The 19,678-nt window shown below is 39.5% G+C and overlaps 2 protein-coding genes across 3 annotated transcripts in view; both read left to right on the plus strand.

Moving 5' to 3' along the window:
* Positions 1 to 15,022, plus strand: part of LOC109147208 — a 40,197-nt gene extending 25,175 nt beyond the window's left edge. Inside the window, exons 4-8 of the mRNA XM_019294841.1 lie at positions 3,356 to 3,525; positions 4,993 to 4,999; positions 12,695 to 12,698; positions 14,513 to 14,518; positions 14,922 to 15,022. Of these exons, the coding sequence (XP_019150386.1) occupies positions 3,356 to 3,525; positions 4,993 to 4,999; positions 12,695 to 12,698; positions 14,513 to 14,518; positions 14,922 to 15,022 (288 nt within the window). The remainder of the gene's footprint in view (positions 1 to 3,355; positions 3,526 to 4,992; positions 5,000 to 12,694; positions 12,699 to 14,512; positions 14,519 to 14,921) is intronic.
* On the plus strand, positions 1,957 to 19,637 carry LOC109147246 (uncharacterized mitochondrial protein AtMg00810-like). Of its 2 annotated transcripts, XM_019294892.1 has the most exons (3): positions 1,957 to 3,154; positions 6,235 to 6,238; positions 7,019 to 7,028. In XM_019294892.1, the coding sequence occupies exon 1, from the start codon at positions 2,103 to 2,105 to the stop codon at positions 3,129 to 3,131; it is 1,029 nt and encodes a 342-aa protein (XP_019150437.1). In that variant the 5' UTR covers positions 1,957 to 2,102; the 3' UTR covers positions 3,132 to 3,154; positions 6,235 to 6,238; positions 7,019 to 7,028. The 2 variants fall into 2 exon arrangements, with proteins under 2 accessions (XP_019150437.1, XP_019150436.1); XM_019294891.1 differs by lacking the exons at positions 6,235 to 6,238; positions 7,019 to 7,028 and adding an exon at positions 19,621 to 19,637.
* The last annotated feature ends 41 nt before the right edge of the window (positions 19,638 to 19,678 follow it).

Below are 19,678 nucleotides of genomic sequence, written 5' to 3' on the forward strand. Positions count from 1 at the left end.
TGAGTTCTCAGATTCTCTTCCCGATGTCACATTTGGTGATGGATCAAAAGGAAAAGCTATAGGAATTGGAAAAATCACCATTCATTCTTTGTCTTTATCCAATGTCCTTTACATTACTGGTTGCCATTTCAATTTGATTTAAGTTAATCAACTTACTCACTCACTTAATTGCCTTGTCACCTTTTCTTCTGATTCGGTGGTTATTCAGAACCGTCAAACAAAAGGGACAATTGGTGTAGGATATGAATCACGAGGTCTTTACCATCTTTCATGTTCCGCCAATACCAAAACAGCTTGCTCGGCTTCTATTTCACCCCTTCTTAACCATTGTCGTTTAGGACATCCTGACCTCAATAAATTAAAACAACTGGTTCTTGGATTGTCGAATTTAAAAACCATAGAGTGTGAATCATGTCAGCTTGGGAAGCATTCAAGAGCTTCATATCCTAGTAGAGTGAATAAGAGGGCCAATACCCCATTTTCTTTAGTTCACTCTGATGTTTGGGGACCGTGTCGAGTTTCATCCACTTTGGGTTTCTCATATTTTGTTGTCTTCATTGATGATTTCTCTCGATGCACTTGGGTTTTTCTAATGAAGAACCGTTTTGAATTATTTGATGTGTTTCAAAAATTCTACAATGAAATTGTGAATCAATTTGGGGCATCTCTCAAAATCTTACGCAGTGATAATGCAAGAGAATATTTTTCTGACCCTTTTACTTCTTTCTTTTCCTCAAATGGAATACTTCATGAATCATCATGTGCTAGAACTCCTCAACAGAATGGAGTTGCTGAACGAAAAATTCGTCATCTTGTTGAAACAGCTCGTACTTTGCTTATTCATAACAAGGTACCTAAGAATTTTTTGGGGGCATGCTATACTTCACTCTTGCTATCTCATAAATCGAATGCCTTCCTCTGTTTTGCAAGGAAAAATTCCTCTTCATATCTTACGTCCACAGGAACCTCTCCATAAACTTCCATTGCGAATCTTTGGGTGTACTTGCTTTGTTCATAATACTTCTCTAGGGCGTGATAAACTTGATGCCAAGGCAATAAAATGTGTTTTCCTTGGGTATTCTCGCCTCCAAAAAGGCTTTAAGTGTTACTGTCCTAGAACACACCGGTTTTATACATCTTCCGATGTTACCTTTTTTGAAACAACACCTTTTTTCTCTTCCACCTCCGTTGAGTCTAATTTCCTAGGAGAACCCATTGAAATCATAGAAATTCTCCCTGTTCCTACTTTCTCAGAACCTATATCTCCCACTGTTCCTGAAAGGACCATACCTATTCCTGAAAGAACTATTCCAACTCCAACCATTCAAGAGGAAGGACATATTCCACCGTTGTTGTACACCTACCAACGATGCAATCATCAAGATTCCCAAGAGGATAGACATCCAGTTGAGTCATGTTCTACATCATTGTTACCCAATGATGCTGCCCAAAACACCACGACAGACTCTCCCATTGCCAGTCGGGTAGGTAAAAGATCCACTCGAAATCCTTACCCTATCTATAATTTCCTTTCACAAAAACGTCTGTCTCCATCATATTGTGCCTTCATTGCTAGTTTGTCAACTGCTTTTGTTCCAAACAATGTCAAGGAGGCATTAACTAATCCAAGGTGGACTCAAGCAATGGTTGATGAAATGAAAGCACTAAATTCTTCCGGGACTTGGGAGTTAGTACCTTTACCTCCTGGTAAAACTGTGGTTGGTTGTAGATGGGTGTATAATGTGAAGGTCAGTCCAGATGGACAAGTTGATAGACTTAAAGCTCGACTTGTGGCTAAAGGATACACACAGGTTTTTGGCATTGACTACACGGATACCTTCTCACCGGTGGCCAAGATCACTTCTATCCGCCTCTTACTCTCAATGGCAGCCAACCATCACTGGCCACTGTATCAGTTGGATATAAAGAATGCCTTCTTACATGGGGATCTGAATGAGGAAGTGTATATGGAGCAGCCACCTGGATTTGTGGCTAAGACAGGAGCTAATCTTGTTTGTCGTCTTAAGCGCTCTCTCTATGGGTTGAAGCAATCTCCACGTGCCTGGTTTGGGTGATTTAGAGATGTGATCCAACAATTTGGCATGATTCAAAGCAAGGCCGACCATTCTGTTTTCTATAAACATTTACTTGGAAAAAGTATATATCTTGTGGTTTATGTTGATGATATTGTCATTACAGGGAATGATAGTGAAGGAATAAATCAGCTTAAGAAACATTTGTTTCAACATTTCGAGACAAAGGATCTTGAAAAATTGAAGTATTTTCTTGGTATTGAAGTTGCTCAATCCAAACAAGGTATCTATGTGTCTCAACGAAAATATGTTTTGGATATTCTTGAAGAAACAGGAATGACAAATTGCAAACCAGTTGACACACCCATGGATCCAAATGTCAAACTTCTTCCAAGACAGGGGGAGCTCCTAAACAATCCAAGTAAGTATCGGAGATTAGTTGGCAAGCTATTGTACTTGACTATCACTCGACCAGACATCTCCTTTGTTGTAAGTGTAGTTAGCCAATTTTTGCAAGAGCCATGTCAAAGTCATTGGGATGCAGCCATCAGAATATTGAGATATGTGAAAAGGTCTCCAGGTACAGGGTTGCTCTATAAAGATCATGGACATACAGAAATTGTTGGCTATACAGATGCAGATTGGGCTGGATGTCCTTGGGATAGGAGATTAACATCAGGATATTGTATTCTATTTGGAGGTAATCTTGTCTCTTGGAAAAGTAAGAAACAAGATGTGGTTGCACGCTCAAGCGCAGAAGCTGAATACCGAGCAATGGCACTTGGAATATGTGAGCTAATTTGGGTTAAACAACTTCTTACAGAACTCAATTTCTATAAGCAAGGTCCTATGAAATTAATTTGTGATAATCAAGCAGCGCTCCACATTGCGTCTAATCCTGTCTACCATGAAAGGACTAAACATATTGAGGTTGATTGCCACTTTATACGAGAGAAGGTCGCGTCCGGAGACATTGTTACCACATTTGTTGGGTCAAATGATCAACTTGCTGATGTTCTCACTAAATCTCTCCGTGGACCTAGGATTGAATACATTTGTAGCAAGCTGGGAGCTTTTGATTTATACGCTCCAGCTTGAGGGGGAGTATTGGAATATTAAAAGTCTTGGGTAGCTCACTAGCCTTAGTAATTAAATGGGCAGCTCACAAGCCTTAGTAATTAAAGCCTTGGGGAGATGAGTAGTTTCTTTATTTATTATTGTTTACTCTTGTAGACCTATATATAGACTTGTAACTTGAAGTTAGATGAATATATACAAGAACCCTTTCTAGCTTTTAACAGTTGTTTATTATGTTTTTGAAGCGCAAACCTGTTGCAGCAGCCGTACCGAAATTCCCTACTGCAGTAAATCTGCAAGTAATGAAGCTGTATGAATTAAGTTTCGGTTGTGGGAAGCAGCTCACTGTTGCTATGCAATTGATTCAAAAATGTCCCAACCTATGTGAACTGGGGATTAATGCAAAAAAGGTTGAGTATATATTTGGCAATCATGCATGAATCTTCTATTTTTTTTTTTGTTCTTTTTCAAAGTTCCTCAGAGTTGTGCGTGTTTTTCATTTCTTCTTGAGTTGTAGTCTAGTTGTAGGGATGACAAAGCTTCAAGAATAAGAGTTTTGGAGGATCCAGATGGTTGCTTTAATATTCAGGATTTGAAGAAGCTTAACACAATCAAGTTTGAATGTCGTAGTGGATCCACACTCGAAATGCTATTTTTGAAAGCACTGCTCTCAAAATCCCCTCAACTTGAGAAAGTATTTATTCAGAAGGGTTGTACTATGGCATCTGATATCTCAAGGGAGTTGTTGTGCTTCCCGTATGCATCTCCAAAAGCACAATTCGTCTTCAAGAAGGCCTGGTTTCCACATACCCTTATTGGCCACCCTGATCTTTACGAATTTAGTATGGCGGCGGATTGGTAGCTCCATGGGTTAGGATGCAATATATAGAAATGTAATCAATGGCTGTGGTGAAAGTTGAAACTAAACTTTTTGTAAGACATGGATGGTATCCTAAGCTACTGTTCAGTAAGTATTATTTTGTAGAGCATTTTGAATCCTCTCTCAACCAGTAGAATCCAAGAATGACCCCGTTTTTTTGGTTAAGTTAATTGTAAACTTCAGGTGATGTGGGTGCTTAGCCAAGTGTTTCTTATGATTTCAATGCAATGATGTTTTAATTTCACTACATGTTTGTATACTTTGACTGCAGGAGCCCCAAGTCCTAACTGGCCTGGATGGCTTAGGCTTCTCACTCACTTATCCTTCTTTTGGATCTTTATTGGGTAAGTCAGCAAATGAGAATGATGATGGCATTTCATATAGTGCTTATGGAGTAAAATCATATTTTACTTTGTTTGGTTATAAGAGAATTATTCTTCAAGTTTGAGGAAAATGAATTTATTGTTATCTTTTTGATATTTTACTAGTATTGTCCTGTGCGATGCACGGTTAAGTATTGAAGATTTGTTTATAGCATTTCAATTAATCAAAATAAATTTATTTATTAGACGCCCATCCATTATGTTAAAGGTATTTGACGAACAAACAAAAAAGAATAACAATTTAATGTTTAACAAAAAGTAATTGTCATTCTATATTATGTAAATAACAAAATATTGGACATTATTAAACACTTTACGGTAAACAACGTTAGTAGTTGACGTACTAACATTGTTCGAGTGAGTAATAAGCGTTAGTGATATAAAATGAAAAATTATTTTAAATTACAAATTATTAAAGACCTCTTTGTAAACTACATTGGTGGTTGAATTACAACTATTGCCTGACTCATTACAAATCAAAATTTTGAGACCATTGAGATTGCTCATTCAAAATTTTCAAACAAAAATATTGATTATTGTAATTTTGCATTTTCTCTTTTTAAACAGATTAACTGGATTAATCGACTGACGTAATGGACTGACTGATTCAGCGATGAAGTCAGTCAGTAATAACAAATCATAGAGAAGATTAAAGAAAAGATAACAGCACAAAGCCAATGACACAGAATGTTTACCCAGTTCAATACAGTGTGTATCTACGTCTGGGGGATGATCACATAGGCGTCCAATCCACTAAATCATAATCCAATGTACAAAGGTAGATATACAATAATCTTACCCAAGTGCCCCACACAAGGTACATACCCAGTCTACACAGGTTTAGTGGATTGTTGAAGATGGAGAGCCATGCATACAGAAGTCCAATGAAATCCCTTCACTTGGAGAGCCCACTCTGATGCAGTCCACTTCAATGACGCTCTTTACAGTTGTTCCCACAACAGTGTGATCACAGTGTCTTTTCGTTTAAGCAGCAGCGATTCTTCTCAAGTTCATCATCTTAATCACCATGAACATGTTGTATTGAGAAGAGGCAAGGTAATCAAAGATCTGATCTCATAAAACTGATGTGGAGTGTTTCTTCTCTCTCAAGGCGTAACCCTAATTCTCTTAGAATGAGGGTACTTATAGATCCGTCGATAGAACACTCCTTCCATAGATGTCTTTGATTGTAGATGGTAGGACAATATTTGAAGAATGTAATCTTAAAGATTCCGTCCATACCTTTCCAAAGTAGATACGCTGATCTTCCTTCCAAAACTGTCTTCTGTAAACTGCGTACAGCTTTTAAGTAAACAGCTTCTTAAATCAGATATTCAGTGTCAGTTCTTCTGTTGTTGCTTCTGATTGATCAGTCTTCTGTAAAGCTGAACGGACACTACGCTAAACCTATATTAGTATGCCATAATAATTTGCCAATTATAAGATGGGGTTTTTGAACAATTAAAAACACTAACAAACTCCCCCTTTGGCTATTATTTGGCAAAACAACTCGACTATGTAGATAGACATAAACATAAAGAACTAAGATAGGTTATCATAAAGAAACAACCCATGAGTCTGATCTGATTACATAGCAGAACGAAAACAAAACACAGCATACATATCATGTTGGATTAAAATACAGTCTAAGAACATTCTTCAAATAAGAAAAAGGTGCCGTAAAAAACAACGCCCAGCAAGGGCCAGAAGGTACTAAAAAAAAATAAGAACTCCCCCTGAGTTCGTACTACTCCCCCTTTTTGCCAATGAGAGCCAAAGGTCAAGCATTGGAGGGAGTGTCACTGTCGGACTTCGCAGGTTCAGTAGCAGCAGCAGATTCAGATAGGCTTAAACGAAGAAGAATGGTTGTCAGCTCAGTACGGGCCCTAGTCAGTTGTTTAGCAATTATACCGTGAACTGTCTCAAGCTTAGAGACCCGTGCCTTTAACTGAATGGAGAGATGAAGATCCTTGGCATGGGGCGAGTCATCAGCCACAGTATCAGCTTCAGAATTGGAGGGGGCAGTTACCGGTATAACATCTCGAATGTGATCTCCAGTCAAAAGACGCCGATCAACAGTACAGAGCAGAGTTGGAATTATCACTTCACTCGGCATAGGCTCAAGACCCTGAGTTGTAAGAATGCCATAAATCAGATTCGGAAAGGGTAGCCTTACCTTCTGCTCTTGTGGATGGATCATGGTGAGGATGTGGTTGTAAATCCAGTTTCCCAGATCAATTGGCATCTTTAATTTGTTCCAATTCGGTACAAGAAACCAGCCAGGTGCTTACCAACCGTGTGAAAGTGAGCTGATGGGAGCCAGTTATGAAGAGCCAGACGATGCAGAATAACATATCTAGATGTGAGTTGAGAGCTCTGCAGATAATCCTTGTCACCCGTAGGCCAAGAGTCAATCTGTCCACCCTTTAGAGTCTTGGCCACCAAGTTCCAGTCTGTAATTGCCTCTTCTTGTACATCAGTCAGTCTATAGTATTGGTTGATCATGTCAGGCCCAAAGATGTACCACTTCCCTCTAATGAAAATCTACATTGGTCGTGGCCCGGTTAAGATGTCAATCTCGTCATTGAGATTACAGTAGAATTCATACGTGAGGAGCTTTGAGTATGGGCAGATGGCTGTGACAGTCTTCAGCAGCCCTACTTCATTCAGCAGTGGTAGAATATCACATACAGAATTCAGCTGATTCTCATCAACAGATCGTTGAACAATAAGATCTCGTCTGACCATAGTGGACCATTTTCCCTGAGCAGCTGGAGAAACAAACTGAGGCTTGTAAACAGATGTGTCAGACCCTTCAACAGGTTGAACTTCAGGAGTTATGCTTCGACCTCTAGAACGTGTGGATGGTTTACCCTTTCTAGCAGATGATGTAGCTATAGCAGCAGGTTGAACAACCGTAGGGCCCTTTTGTTTAACAGAAGACCTTAGAGTCTTAAACACTTGTTGAACAGGAGGATTTGTCTCAGGTTTTGCAGGCTCACTAGACTTCCTTTTCTTCTCTGGTTGATCTACATCAGCAGTGTCCTCACCAGAGTCAACCACAACCTTCACAGGAACATTCTTCCTTTTCGACCTTCTTGTCTCCTTGGATGGGGAGTGGACAGGAGACACAGAGTGACTAGAATCAGACACATGCGCAGATGAACCACCAAGGAGATTAGTGACCTCTCGTATTTTGAACGTGGTGGAATCAGGATGAGCAGTAGCTTCAACAGATGGAACCTGAGATGTAGGGGCTTGGGTGCCATAGACTTCAGCCAGTATTTTTTCATCTTCACTTGAGGATTCAGAAGGGTGAATCACTCTGTAGGGTTCTGGAATGGAGGCAGCAGGAAGACCAGCAAAATGCCTAACATGATCAAGACTCTCCGTCAAAGAGGAGGAGGTGTAGACTGGAATGCCAACCATTTTCTTGGGTTCATGGGGGCTTGAGGATTGCACATTCTCAATAGTAGCAGGCATATCAGAGGGATCAACAGAGGAGTCGACTTCTTGTGGGACATTAGCAACAACAGCAGGAGACAGAGAAATATTATCAGACTCAAACACAACCAAACTCAGATTGTTGGGCTCATCAATCGGTTTGTCTTCCTCTACAGATGCTTTAAGCGACTCACTATTCAAGGGATCAGACTTCTCAACAGGTAAGCAAGGAGGATCAACAGATATAGATGATTTCTCAGAGACTAAAGCAGGCACATTCTCAGAATCAACATGAACAATAGATGGGGCAGCATTAGACACTAGATTCTCAGGTTTATTAGGTGAAATTTGTATAGGAGAGTCAGAGGAATTTGACCTGTTTCACAGAATCTCAATACGATGCCTGGCCTCATTCTGAGCGGCCTGAAGATACAGGGGTTGAGCAATTTCTCGACGACGGGAGATTTCTTCAGACTCAAGGGCTCTTTGAGCAAAGTAATGGAGGAATGCCCCAGCGCGATTTCCATCCGAGGGTTCTGGAATAGATGCCGGATAAATGTCATCACCTGCTTCGGAGGCCAGCAGCAATAGTTCACTGGTGTCGTCGTCTGACCAGTCTGCATAAAACTCTGGATAATCGGACAGTACAGTGACAATGATTTCATCTCTGAGAATGGGATCAAGCCTCAATTTTTTCTTCATAGCCAACATAAGCAGGGTTTTGACGTGTTTGGTGGCTATTTCTTGTGAATGCACCTTTCTTCCAAGCTTGATGATCATATTACGAACTGCATCCGCCATTGATGAGAGATTCGAGAAGACGAAGAAGTAAACCCTAGATAGGAGATTAAGGAGAATACAGTCTGTGTGCTGAGAGAGTCTCTTGTTTGTTCTCTCAAGTCTTCCTTGATACTCGATTATAAGCCCAAGGGAGAAGAACCCCAATAAATGCAGCTAGTCAGAATACATGCAGCGCTGATGTGATTGACGCAACGATATACTTCCTTTTTAGGCAAGAAACGGATGCTAGGCATATTTCAAATTTGAAAAAGCCTAATTACTTTTATGGTAATATAGGTTAAGATATTCTCTTAACAAAAAGAAGGGAGTTTTTAAAAGGAAGTCAAAACTGAAATTTGACCAGAATACGTAAACCTTGCACTCTCCTTCTGATTGATGATCTGCCCTATTAGTCAATTCTGCAGATTCCCAGAGCAGATCTGAGAATCTCAAACCGGTTTTCGTCTAGGGGCTTAGTCAGGATATCAACCAACTGTTTCTCTGTTTGAATATATTCCAATTCAATCTCCTTTGATGCTACCAGATCTCTGATGTAGTGATGTCTTATATTAATATGCTTCGTTCTGGAGTGTTGAACTGGATTCTTTGAGATATTAATAGCACTGACATTGTCACAATAGAGTGTCATAATTCCTTGAGTAAGACCATAGTCTAATAACATATGTTTCATCCATACTAACTGAGTACAGCATCCACCACCAGCTATGTATTATGCCTCTGCAGTACTTAAGGAAATTGAGTTCTGTTTCTTACTCAGCCATGACACCAAGTTCTTACCAACAAAGAAGCAACCTGTAACACCCCGTGTTACGGCCTTTAATCCTGGATTAATTATTTAATTAATCCCGCTAATAATAATTAAATATGATTAATTATGTTAAGTTCCCCTTTAATTAATTAACTAATAGGGTCCACCATGAACCGTGGACCCTTGCCTAAATTAGAGGCTTAAGCCTATTAGGGATAAAGATAGTAAACCTTTTACTATTCAGATCCTAATTAGAAATCCTAGACCTAGTTATCTATTAGGAATAAAGGAAGTAGGCCTTTTACTATTCAGATTGTGATTAGGATCCGCTTTAATTAGTATGGACCCTTATCCCTAAAGCAAGTCCCTGAGTCCTATAAGGAATAAAATTAGTAAACCCATACCATTCAGGCCCTAATTAGGAGCCTTAAATATATAAATAGGGAACTTAGGAGACACCTAGAACTTCCCACACGCCTAAACGCCCCATCGCCCCAGGAGAGCTCCAAGAATTCCCTTAGAAGAAATCAAGAAAGCAAGAAAGCTTAAAGAAAGATCCTTCATAGCCAAGGAATTAATTAAGGCTAAGAGGTAACCCATGTCTCAACAAAACCTATTTTCATAGCTATGATTTCCCCTTAGGGTTTCCCCCATATTGTTGTAAATGGCGATTGATGATGATTATTATTGATGTCGATATAATGATTCCATGAGGAATCTTGGTAATCTTGATATTGGGAGTTTCTTGATAATTATGATGTTCTTGATGATTAATTGGGGTTTTGATGATTATGTGTTGTTCTTGATGATTACGATGTTTTTGATGATTAATTGTTATCCTTGATGACTATGTGTTGTTCCTACCGAATCTTGCAATAAGAAGACGAATTGTATTCTTGTTGATATAAAAGTGATTAGAACCCTAGGTTGTATCGTATGATATTATTCTTGGGTTATCGGGTGGGGAAATCGCATGTTTGGGTGTTGATTATGATTAGAAAAGCATGATAGGTTATGTGCCATTCGTTTATCGTATTTGATCCGTTAATTGTCTATGTGTTGTCGTTGATTACGTTGAAAAGTGTCTAAGCATGGTTTCGGGTTCCACAATGGTTCCCGGGACGAAAAGTGGTGAAAAGAGTCAGTGGGGGGTAGGGGACCCACCACCTACCCGCGGCAATTCGGGCAGCTCCGGCAGCGGGCAGCCGGCGGGCGGGCAGCTGCCCGCCGGGCACCCGCTGCCCGGAACAGTGATGGCTGGCGGGCAGCCGGCGGGTGGACCCCCACCCACCGGCTACCCGCTGGAATTTGTCCCCCCTCGGGACCCCGTCTTCCCCGTTTGATGTTTCCCCGATCCCCGTGGTGTCCCAACGGACCCCGTTTGTCGTGCCTATGTCTAGTTTGATATTTCGGGTACCGTTCGTGGGTTTATGAGTCTATTATTGCATGCTAGTTGAATTGGTATCCCGTTGACCTAGGAGGAAGAAGTATGATCCCCTTAGGACTATTCTTAGTACGTGATGGTTCACGCATAAGGTTGTTATACGCTTTATCCCCCTTCCCAATGTGTAATGTGGGTTGCATGTGCTTGCTATGCGTTATGTGTGCGTGTTGCCCCAATTCGGTTGCGATCGGATTGGTTATCCTGAGCTGCGGTTCAGAAGCCGGCTACAGTCAGATGGGAATTCCTGGCTGCAGTCGGATGACGGTATCCTGGGCTGCGGTCCAGAAGCTGGTGGTAGTCAGATGGGAATTCCTGGCTGCAATCAGGTGACATCTTTCCTGAGCTGCGGTTCAGAGGCTGGCTGTAGTCAGATGGGAATTCCTGGCTATAGTCAGATGACATACTCTCTTGGGCTGCGGTCCACTGTTTGGTTGCGATCAAACATTTTGATGAGCTGCGGTTCATCGGTCGGTTGCGATCGGCCTCCCCGTGTTGCGATACGGGCATGGTGCTGTGGGGCCGTGTCAGAGCTATATGCGCTGACCAGCATGTATGGGCATGCGAGTGGTCCTGTGGCACCAACAACGTGCGTTATGTGTTGTGATATGGACAAATGGTGATTATGAGTGTCTTGGGGGATGTGACTATGGGATTTATATTGGGGATTGTTCATGTTGGGTTATGATCTTTGTTTATGCTCTGCCTTATCTGCCTTATCTGTTGTGAACTGCATATGCTCGTTATAACTGTTGCTTGTGTCTGACCTTATCTGCCGAGTCATTCCCGGTTTTAAAGCTAGAGTTCGTAGGATATATTCTCATGCTCAAAATGGTTTTCGTATATCTATATATATATTGCTATACGTATTGTATTTCAACGCGTTGGAGTGGGTTACCAGCATTTCTCGCTGAACAGATATATTTGGCTTTCAGGCACAGAGGATTAGAGCACTGGAGCGCGCTAGAACTGGAGCGTAGAAGTAGTATAGTTTCCCTTTCGGCCTGCGTGCCGTGTTATGCATTTATATTTCAGGGGACAGTAGTTAGATAGCCTGTGCACCTGGGTTCTCTAGCCCAGGTGTGGCATAGCACCCCGTACACTTATGTTACGCTTTGGGATTTAATGAGATGTTACCTTTATTATTAAGTTTTAAATGTCTTGAAAATCAGGGGTGTTACACAACCACCAGATGTACTCTTACGGTCATCAATGTTCCCTGCCCAGTCAGCGTCACAGTATGCATTCAGACTCAGTTCACTGTCCTTGGAGTACCATAGACCATACTGACTCATTCCTTTTATATATTTCAGAATCCGTTTAGCAGCTATGAGGTGTGATTCCTTTGGATCAGATTGATACCTTGCACATATTCCAACACTAAACATTATGTCTGGTCGACTAGCCGTCAAGTGCAGCAGACTTCCTATCAGGCTTCGGTAGACTGTGTTATCCACTGATACACCAGTGTCATCTTTGGATACTTTTGTGGATGTGGAGATCGGTGTCCTGGATGGTTTACATGATTCCAGATCAAACTTCTTGACTAAATTCTTAGCATATTTCTCTTGTGAGATAAAGTACCCTTCAGAACATTGCTTAACTTGCAGTCCTAGAAAGTATGTCAGTTGACCAACCATTGACATCTCAAATTCTTTCTTCATAACTTTTACTAACTCATCTGTGTATTTCTGTAGAGTTGATCCAAACACAATGTCATCCACATAGATCTGAGCAATGGTGACATGACTCCCAGTAGTTTTCATGAATAAAGTTTTGTCAACACTCCCTCGTTTATAACCATGCTGTAGCAGATACTGAGTCAGTCGTTCATACCATGCCCGTGGGGCTTGTTTAAGACGATAGAGAGCCTTTCTAAGCTTGTAGACATGTGATGGATGTTCTAGATCTTCAAATCCCTTAGGTTGCGCCACATAGATATCTTCATGCAGGTACCCATTTAAAAATGCTGTCTTGACGTCCATCTGAAACAATGTAAATCCCAGAATGCATGCAACAGATAGTAGAATTCTGATTGACTCTAGTCTAGCCACAGGAGCAAATGTCTCATCATAGTCAATTCCTTCTATCTGAGTGTACCCTTGTGCCACTAACCGAGCTTTATTCTTTGCAATATTCCCAGCTTCATCAGTTTTGTTTTTGAAGATCCACTTTGTTCCAATTATGTTGACACCATCAGGTCGTGAAACTAGATCCCAAACATGATTTCGATCAATCTGATGTAGCTCCTCCTGCATTGCCTTGATCCACAGATATCCTGTAAAGCTTCTTTTACATTCCTGGGTTCTATCTTTGAGGTATAGCAAGCAGACCCAGATATTTCTATCAGATTATTTCTTATTCTGCTCCTGGTCTTCATCCCATCTGTTGGATCACCAATGATGTTATCTGATGGGTGGTTTTTCTGAGTTCTGGTGGGTTTGTCTTTACCTGTATCATTTATGAGAGTTGTCTCCTGTTCCGAACTTTCTTGATCTTCATATGAGGATTCTTGTGATTTGGCCTGACTGTTGCTGCCTGCAGTATTTAGTTCACTGAGAGGAAGCTTTGTCACTGGATCTGTCACTGTTGTGTCTACTGATTTTTCTGGACAGTCATCTATAACCACATTTACTTATTCCATCACAGATTGGGTTCTCTTGTTGTAGACTCTGTAGGCACGACTGTTTGGAGAGTATCCAAGGAAGATGCTCTCATCACTCTTAGGTTCAAACTTCCCCCTTTGTTCTCTATCAGCCAGCACATAACACTTTGTTCCGAACACATGAAAATACTTCAGGTTTGACTTCTTTCCCTTCCAGATCTCATATGGTGTTTTGGTCGTTCCTGGTCTAAGATAGACCCTATTAACAGTATGACAGGCTGTGTGTACTGCTTCAGCCCAGAAGCGCTGCGGCAGATGAGAGGCATGTAGCATAACTCTAGCCATTTCTTGTAGTGTTCGATTCTTTCTTTCCACCACACCATTCTGTTGAACAGTTCTAGGAGCTGAGAACTCATGTGAAATACCATGCTCAGAGCAGAAATCTGAATATAGTGAATTCTCAAATTCTTTTCCATGATCACTTCTCAGTCTCTGAACTTTTATTATAGACTCATTCTTTTCCTTCTTAACCCTTATGCACAGAGTTTTAAAGGCCTTGAATGCTTCTGATTTTTCTCTTAGAAAGTACACCCAGCTGTATCGAAAGAAATCATCTACACACGCAAATATGTATTTCTTTCCCCCAATGCTTTCAGTCTGTGTTGGCCCCATGAAGTCTATGTGAACAAGATCTAGACACTTCTCAGTGGTGATACCTCTGACTGCTTTGTGCGGTGTTCTGATTTGTTTCCCAATGGCACATGCACCACAAACTTTTTCCAGATCTATTCTGAACTTAGGTACACCTTTCACAGCTTCCAGTTTTATCAGCTTATCCATATCTCTGAAGTTTACGTGACCCAGTCGTCTATGCCAGAGTTTTGATTCATCAGTTTTGGATTGGTGACATGCAGTTTCATTTGCCAAAACATAACAATTGTCTGAGGACCGGGTTCCTTCCATGACAAGTTGATTTGCTTTGTCACTAACTCTGCAGCAGTTACGATCGAAGCACACATTCCAGTTTTGATCACACAGCTGACTGATGCTAATCAGATTAGCTTTCAACCCACTGACTAACAGAACTTCTTCTAATTGAGGCAAACCTGGTACATTCAGGGTACCTTTCCTAACTATTTTCCCTTTTTGTCCATCTCCATATGTTACAGCTCCACTGCTTGGTTGAACAGCCTTCAGACACTTTACATTTCCAGTCATATGTCTAGAACAGCCACTGTCGAAATACCATCTAGCTTCGGTTGTAGACGCAGTCAGAACTATAGTGGGGTAGCATATAACTTCTGACTTTCTGACCCAAACCTGTCTAGTAAACGGTGTAATAGTCTTGTTCTGATATTTCTCCTTCCTTTGATCTCTGTAGAAAAAATAACATTCAGGTCGAGTATGACCTTTTGTTTGACAGTAGTGAAAAATGGGTGTGTAATGTCTAACTTTTACAAGCTTATTTTTGAACCTTGAATAATGAGATTGATGGGTTACTTTGGCAAGGTCAGTATCTGCAGTCTGGTCATATCTCTTTCTCTTGTCAATTTTCTGCACTGACCGAGATGACTGTCCTTGTTCAAAGCTGTGAACTGCTGTGGTCTTAAACATACCCTCTTTGACAAACATAGGTGCATTATTCGAAGATTCACCTCGTTCAAAACCGAGACCTTTTTTGTCATTAGGATTTCTGCCAGAGTCTAGAATCTTGTCTAAAGTTGATGTGGTGTCCATCATCTGGATATATTTCTTCAGACCCTCCAGTTCCTTTATCAGTTTTCCTTCTCTGGATCTTATCTGAGTGATGAGATCTTCTTACATGACAAGGTCTGTATTCAGTTTTTTAGAAGATCATCCCTTTGCTTCAGTTCATCATTCAGATTTTTATTGACTTTCACTAGTTGTTCTCAGCTTGCAACAAGTTTAGCAAATTCTATTTCAAGTTGAGTATGTCTCTCTTCAAAATCATCAGTTGATATGTAAGATTCTTCATCTGATTGGTTTCCGTCTGACTGAATGTCTGTAGCTGTAAAGAAGGCTACAAAGTTTCCCACATTATCATCTGACTGATCATTGGATGTTTCCTCCTCATCATCGCTTAATGTAGCTACTGACATAGCCTTTTTCCTCTTGAGATACGTTGCACATTCAACCTGTATGTGACCATACCCTTCACATTCTCTACACTGCACTGACCAGTTGAGGGACTTCCCTGTCTCTGTGGAACTGTTTCTGTTCTGTCTTGTTCGACCAGTCTGAGATTGATTGTTCTGTGAAAAAGGAGTTGTTTCGGCTTTCTGATATGAGGAGTTATTGCCTTTGTATTGTGTCCTGGTGGGCTGACCATGACTCTTTCTGTTGAAACCTTTTAATATTTTCTTGAAATTCTTGGTTAGAAGGGCCAAAGTTTCATCATCTATGTCGTCTGTGTCAGATTCTCGATCAGCCTCAGCTACAAAAGCCACTGACTTTCCTTTTCTGTTGCTTGCAAGATCATCATCGGCAAACACTTCTAGTTCGTATGTGTGTAAGCTTCCCATAAGTTCTCCGACAGTCATCTTTTCCCAACCTGTGTGTTCCTGAATAGCAGTTACTTTCATCCGGAAGCGTTTAGGCAAAGATCGAAGGATCTTTTTGACTACTCTCTCATCAGTGAATGGTTCACCAAGAATTGAGGCTTTGTTTATCAGATTCTGAACCTGACTGTGAAAGGTCGAAATGGTTTCCTCTTCATTCATTCTAAGGGCTTTGAATTCTGACAGTACCATTTATAGCTTTGACTGCTTGACATCACTAGTTCCCTCAAATCTGGTTTCAAGAATTTCCCATACACGTTTAGCTTCTGTTACCCCGGTGACAAGAGTAAATACAGATTCATGCAGAGATCCTACAATCGAGTTCAAAGCTTTGTTGTTTAGATCAGAGGCATTCATTTCATCGTCTGTCCAAGTCTCCATGGGCTTATCTCCAGTGGTTCCATCCTCATTCTTAACAGTTGGACGACTCCACCCAGTTAGGACAGTACGATAAACCCTGGTACCTTGTGCTTGGAGATATATCTCCATGCGAACCTTCCAGAATGAGTAGTTGTGACCATCTAGTTCTGGTGGTTTCATACTTGCATCCATCCTGAACAAAAGCAACCAGCCAACGAACACACAGAGGCACTTCCAAAAGATAGAGAACAATGCAAAACTAAAACAACCCGTACGGATCAAGTCACTATGTAGACTTAAAAGCTCTGATACCGCATGTAATTTTGCATTTTCTCTTTTTAAACAGATTAACTAGATTAATCGACTGACGTAATGGACTGATTGATTCAGCGATGAAGTCAGTCAGTAATAACAAATCATAGAGAATATTAAGGAAAAGATAATAGCACAAAGCCAACGACACAGAATGTTTACCCAGTTCGATACAGTGTGTATCTACGTCTGGGGGACGATCACATAGGCATCCAATCCACTAAATCATAATCCAATGTACAAAGGTAGATATACAATAATCTTACCCAAGTGCCCCACACAAGGTACATACCCAGTCTACACAGGTTTAGTGGATTGTTGAAGATGGAGAGCTATGCATACAAAAGTCCAATGAAATCCCTTCACTTGGAGAGCCCACTCTGATGCAGTCCACTTCAATGACGCTCTTTACAGTTGTTCCCACAACAGTGTGATCACAGTGTCTTTTCGTTTAAGCAGCAGCGATTCTTCTCAAGTTCATCATCTTAATCACCATGAACATGTTGTATTGAGAAGAGGCAAGGTAATCAAAGATCTGATCTCATAAAACTAATGTGGAGTGTTTCTTCTCTCTCAAGGCGTAACCCTAATTCTCTTAGAATGAGGGTACTTATAGATCCGTCGATAGAACACTCCTTCCATAGATGTCTTTGATTGTAGATGGTAGGACAATATTTGAAGAATGTAATCTTAAAGATTCCGTCCATACCTTTCCAAAGCAGATACGTTGATCTTCCTTCCAAAACTGTCTTCTGTAAACCGCGTACAGCTTTTAAGTAAACAGCTTCTCAAATCAGATCTTCAGTGTCAGTTTTTCTGTTATTGCTTCTGATTGATCAGTCTTCTGTAAAGCTAAACGGACACTAAGCTAAACCTATCTTAGTATGCCATAATAATTTGCCAATTATAAGATGGGGTTTTTGAACAATTAAAAACACTAACAATTATAATTTGTTATCTGTCTACTATAAAAAGAACATACACAACAAATATAAAAAGCATAAAAATACCGTTACATCGTTTTGTATGTAATAGTATAAAAAGACAACAGACAGACAGACACCCACACTCACAATCGGTAATATATTTACATTTATATCGAAACTTTTACATTTACAATTATTATTATTTTTAATTTTTTTTCAATTAAATTGTTTTCAATCAGCATTCTTATATTAATTCTGATTATTATAGATCTTTTTTTTTTTTGTAAATAGAATGTGTGTTGATTCATTTTAACTTAAATTTGCCTATACTTCTATCTAGAAATTTAATTCTCACATTCTGTTTTATTTATTTAATATTTATTTATGTAAACAACATGTGTGCTGCTCCAAATTTGCAGTAGAGGTCATTGTCACAGATTCAACACAGCTCCCTGTAAAAGTGAAATCTGGTGTTTTCAATTCTAAGCCTCTTCCCACTTTAATTTTCAATTCCAAAGAGACAGGCACTACTGCCCTTAGAAATAAATGTATCCCAATGTAATAGACAAAGTAAGGCATGACAAAACTTAATAAAAATTGAATTAAAATTACAAACCATTAAATACTTCGTGATAAACAATATTAGTAATCGAAATACAACTCGTTTCAACTTCATCGGCAATATACAATTGGTCATGTACAAACACAGTTTCCTAGCCTAGCGAAATGATTTACCTAATATATTGAGCTCATCTAGAACATGTTTAATATCTCCAACTATATCGTATTTGGTAGAAATATTAACAACTTTCACCTACTGCTTTAAATTATCATTATCTGAAAGGAAAATAATATAAAAATTAGTCTAGACAAATTAATATATAAAAACTTATATACACTCCAATATATACAAAATATCATGTAAGAATAAATATATAAAAAAAAAACATTACAAAAGTACTCGTATAAAAGATTATATAAAAAACAACTAAATAAATAATACATATATTATGTAATATGTAATTAATATACATATATATTAATATATATTGTGGTCTTAGACCACCGAATGGATCTGGAAACTTCTTGCTCTTGGCATTTTTCTTGATCTTATCGCTAATCGCTGCAATGGATCGGGATCTGAAAACTTCACTCACTCTCCATCCAGATCCAATAAATCCAACTCACTCTACTGATGCGGCCCAACATAATGAAGATCCATTAAGAGTACAAATTGGGCCAATCACAAGATCCAAGGCCCAAATAAGCTTTATTATTTGTGGTCATCGTCATTTTAAATTGTTTGGAATTAAAGAGAAAATACTAGTTTATATTTAGAAATGATTCCTTAAATCTCTTTCTAAATAGGACTATATTTACTTGCTTTCTAGATTAAATTTAGGACTCTTTTTGTATTTAGAAAAGGATTCCTTAAATCCCTTTCTAAATAGGACTATATTTACTTGCTTTCTACATTAGGTTTAGGACTCTTTTTCCCATTGTATTTAGGATTACAATGCTGCCCTATACCTATAAACATGTGACATCCATATCAGTTTTAGGGAGGCTTTAATTCAATAAAATTCTTAAGTTTTTCTTTTTTAAAAAAAAAAAAAGAAGAAAAAAAGAAGAAGAATAAGGTTGGGGAAAGAATAAGGTTGGTAGGAGAATCTTGGAGGGAAAAGTATAAGGTTGGAAGGAGTTCTTGATAGATTCCTAATTGGTTGTGGTACACGTGAACCCCTTTTATATTCTATTTGTCTCTATCTTTTGATATTGGTCTTGCATATCTTTATGCCATATTTCATTCTTTGGTTTCCTTTTTCTTTCAAATCTTGTTTAGTTTCTTTGCTCGTATTGTCCTTTTTCTTTGCTTCTTGCTCTCAATTTTATTACCTACCTCGCGGTACACTTTACTCTCAAAGGCTTGTGAAGTCTTCCAAGGTACGTTTTCTTAAACTTTGAGGTTGAATCCATATCAACTTGAGTACCATACTAGAATTTTCCTTTTTGGAAAAAGGATTGTGAGAGTATCTGCCACCTTGAGCGATACACGAGTGGAGTGTGTGTTTGTAAGAGTGTGTAGTGC

Source organism: Ipomoea nil, unplaced genomic scaffold (assembly GCF_001879475.1).
Source record: "Ipomoea nil cultivar Tokyo-kokei standard unplaced genomic scaffold, Asagao_1.1 scaffold1978, whole genome shotgun sequence".
Lineage (NCBI taxonomy): Eukaryota > Viridiplantae > Streptophyta > Magnoliopsida > Solanales > Convolvulaceae > Ipomoea > Ipomoea nil.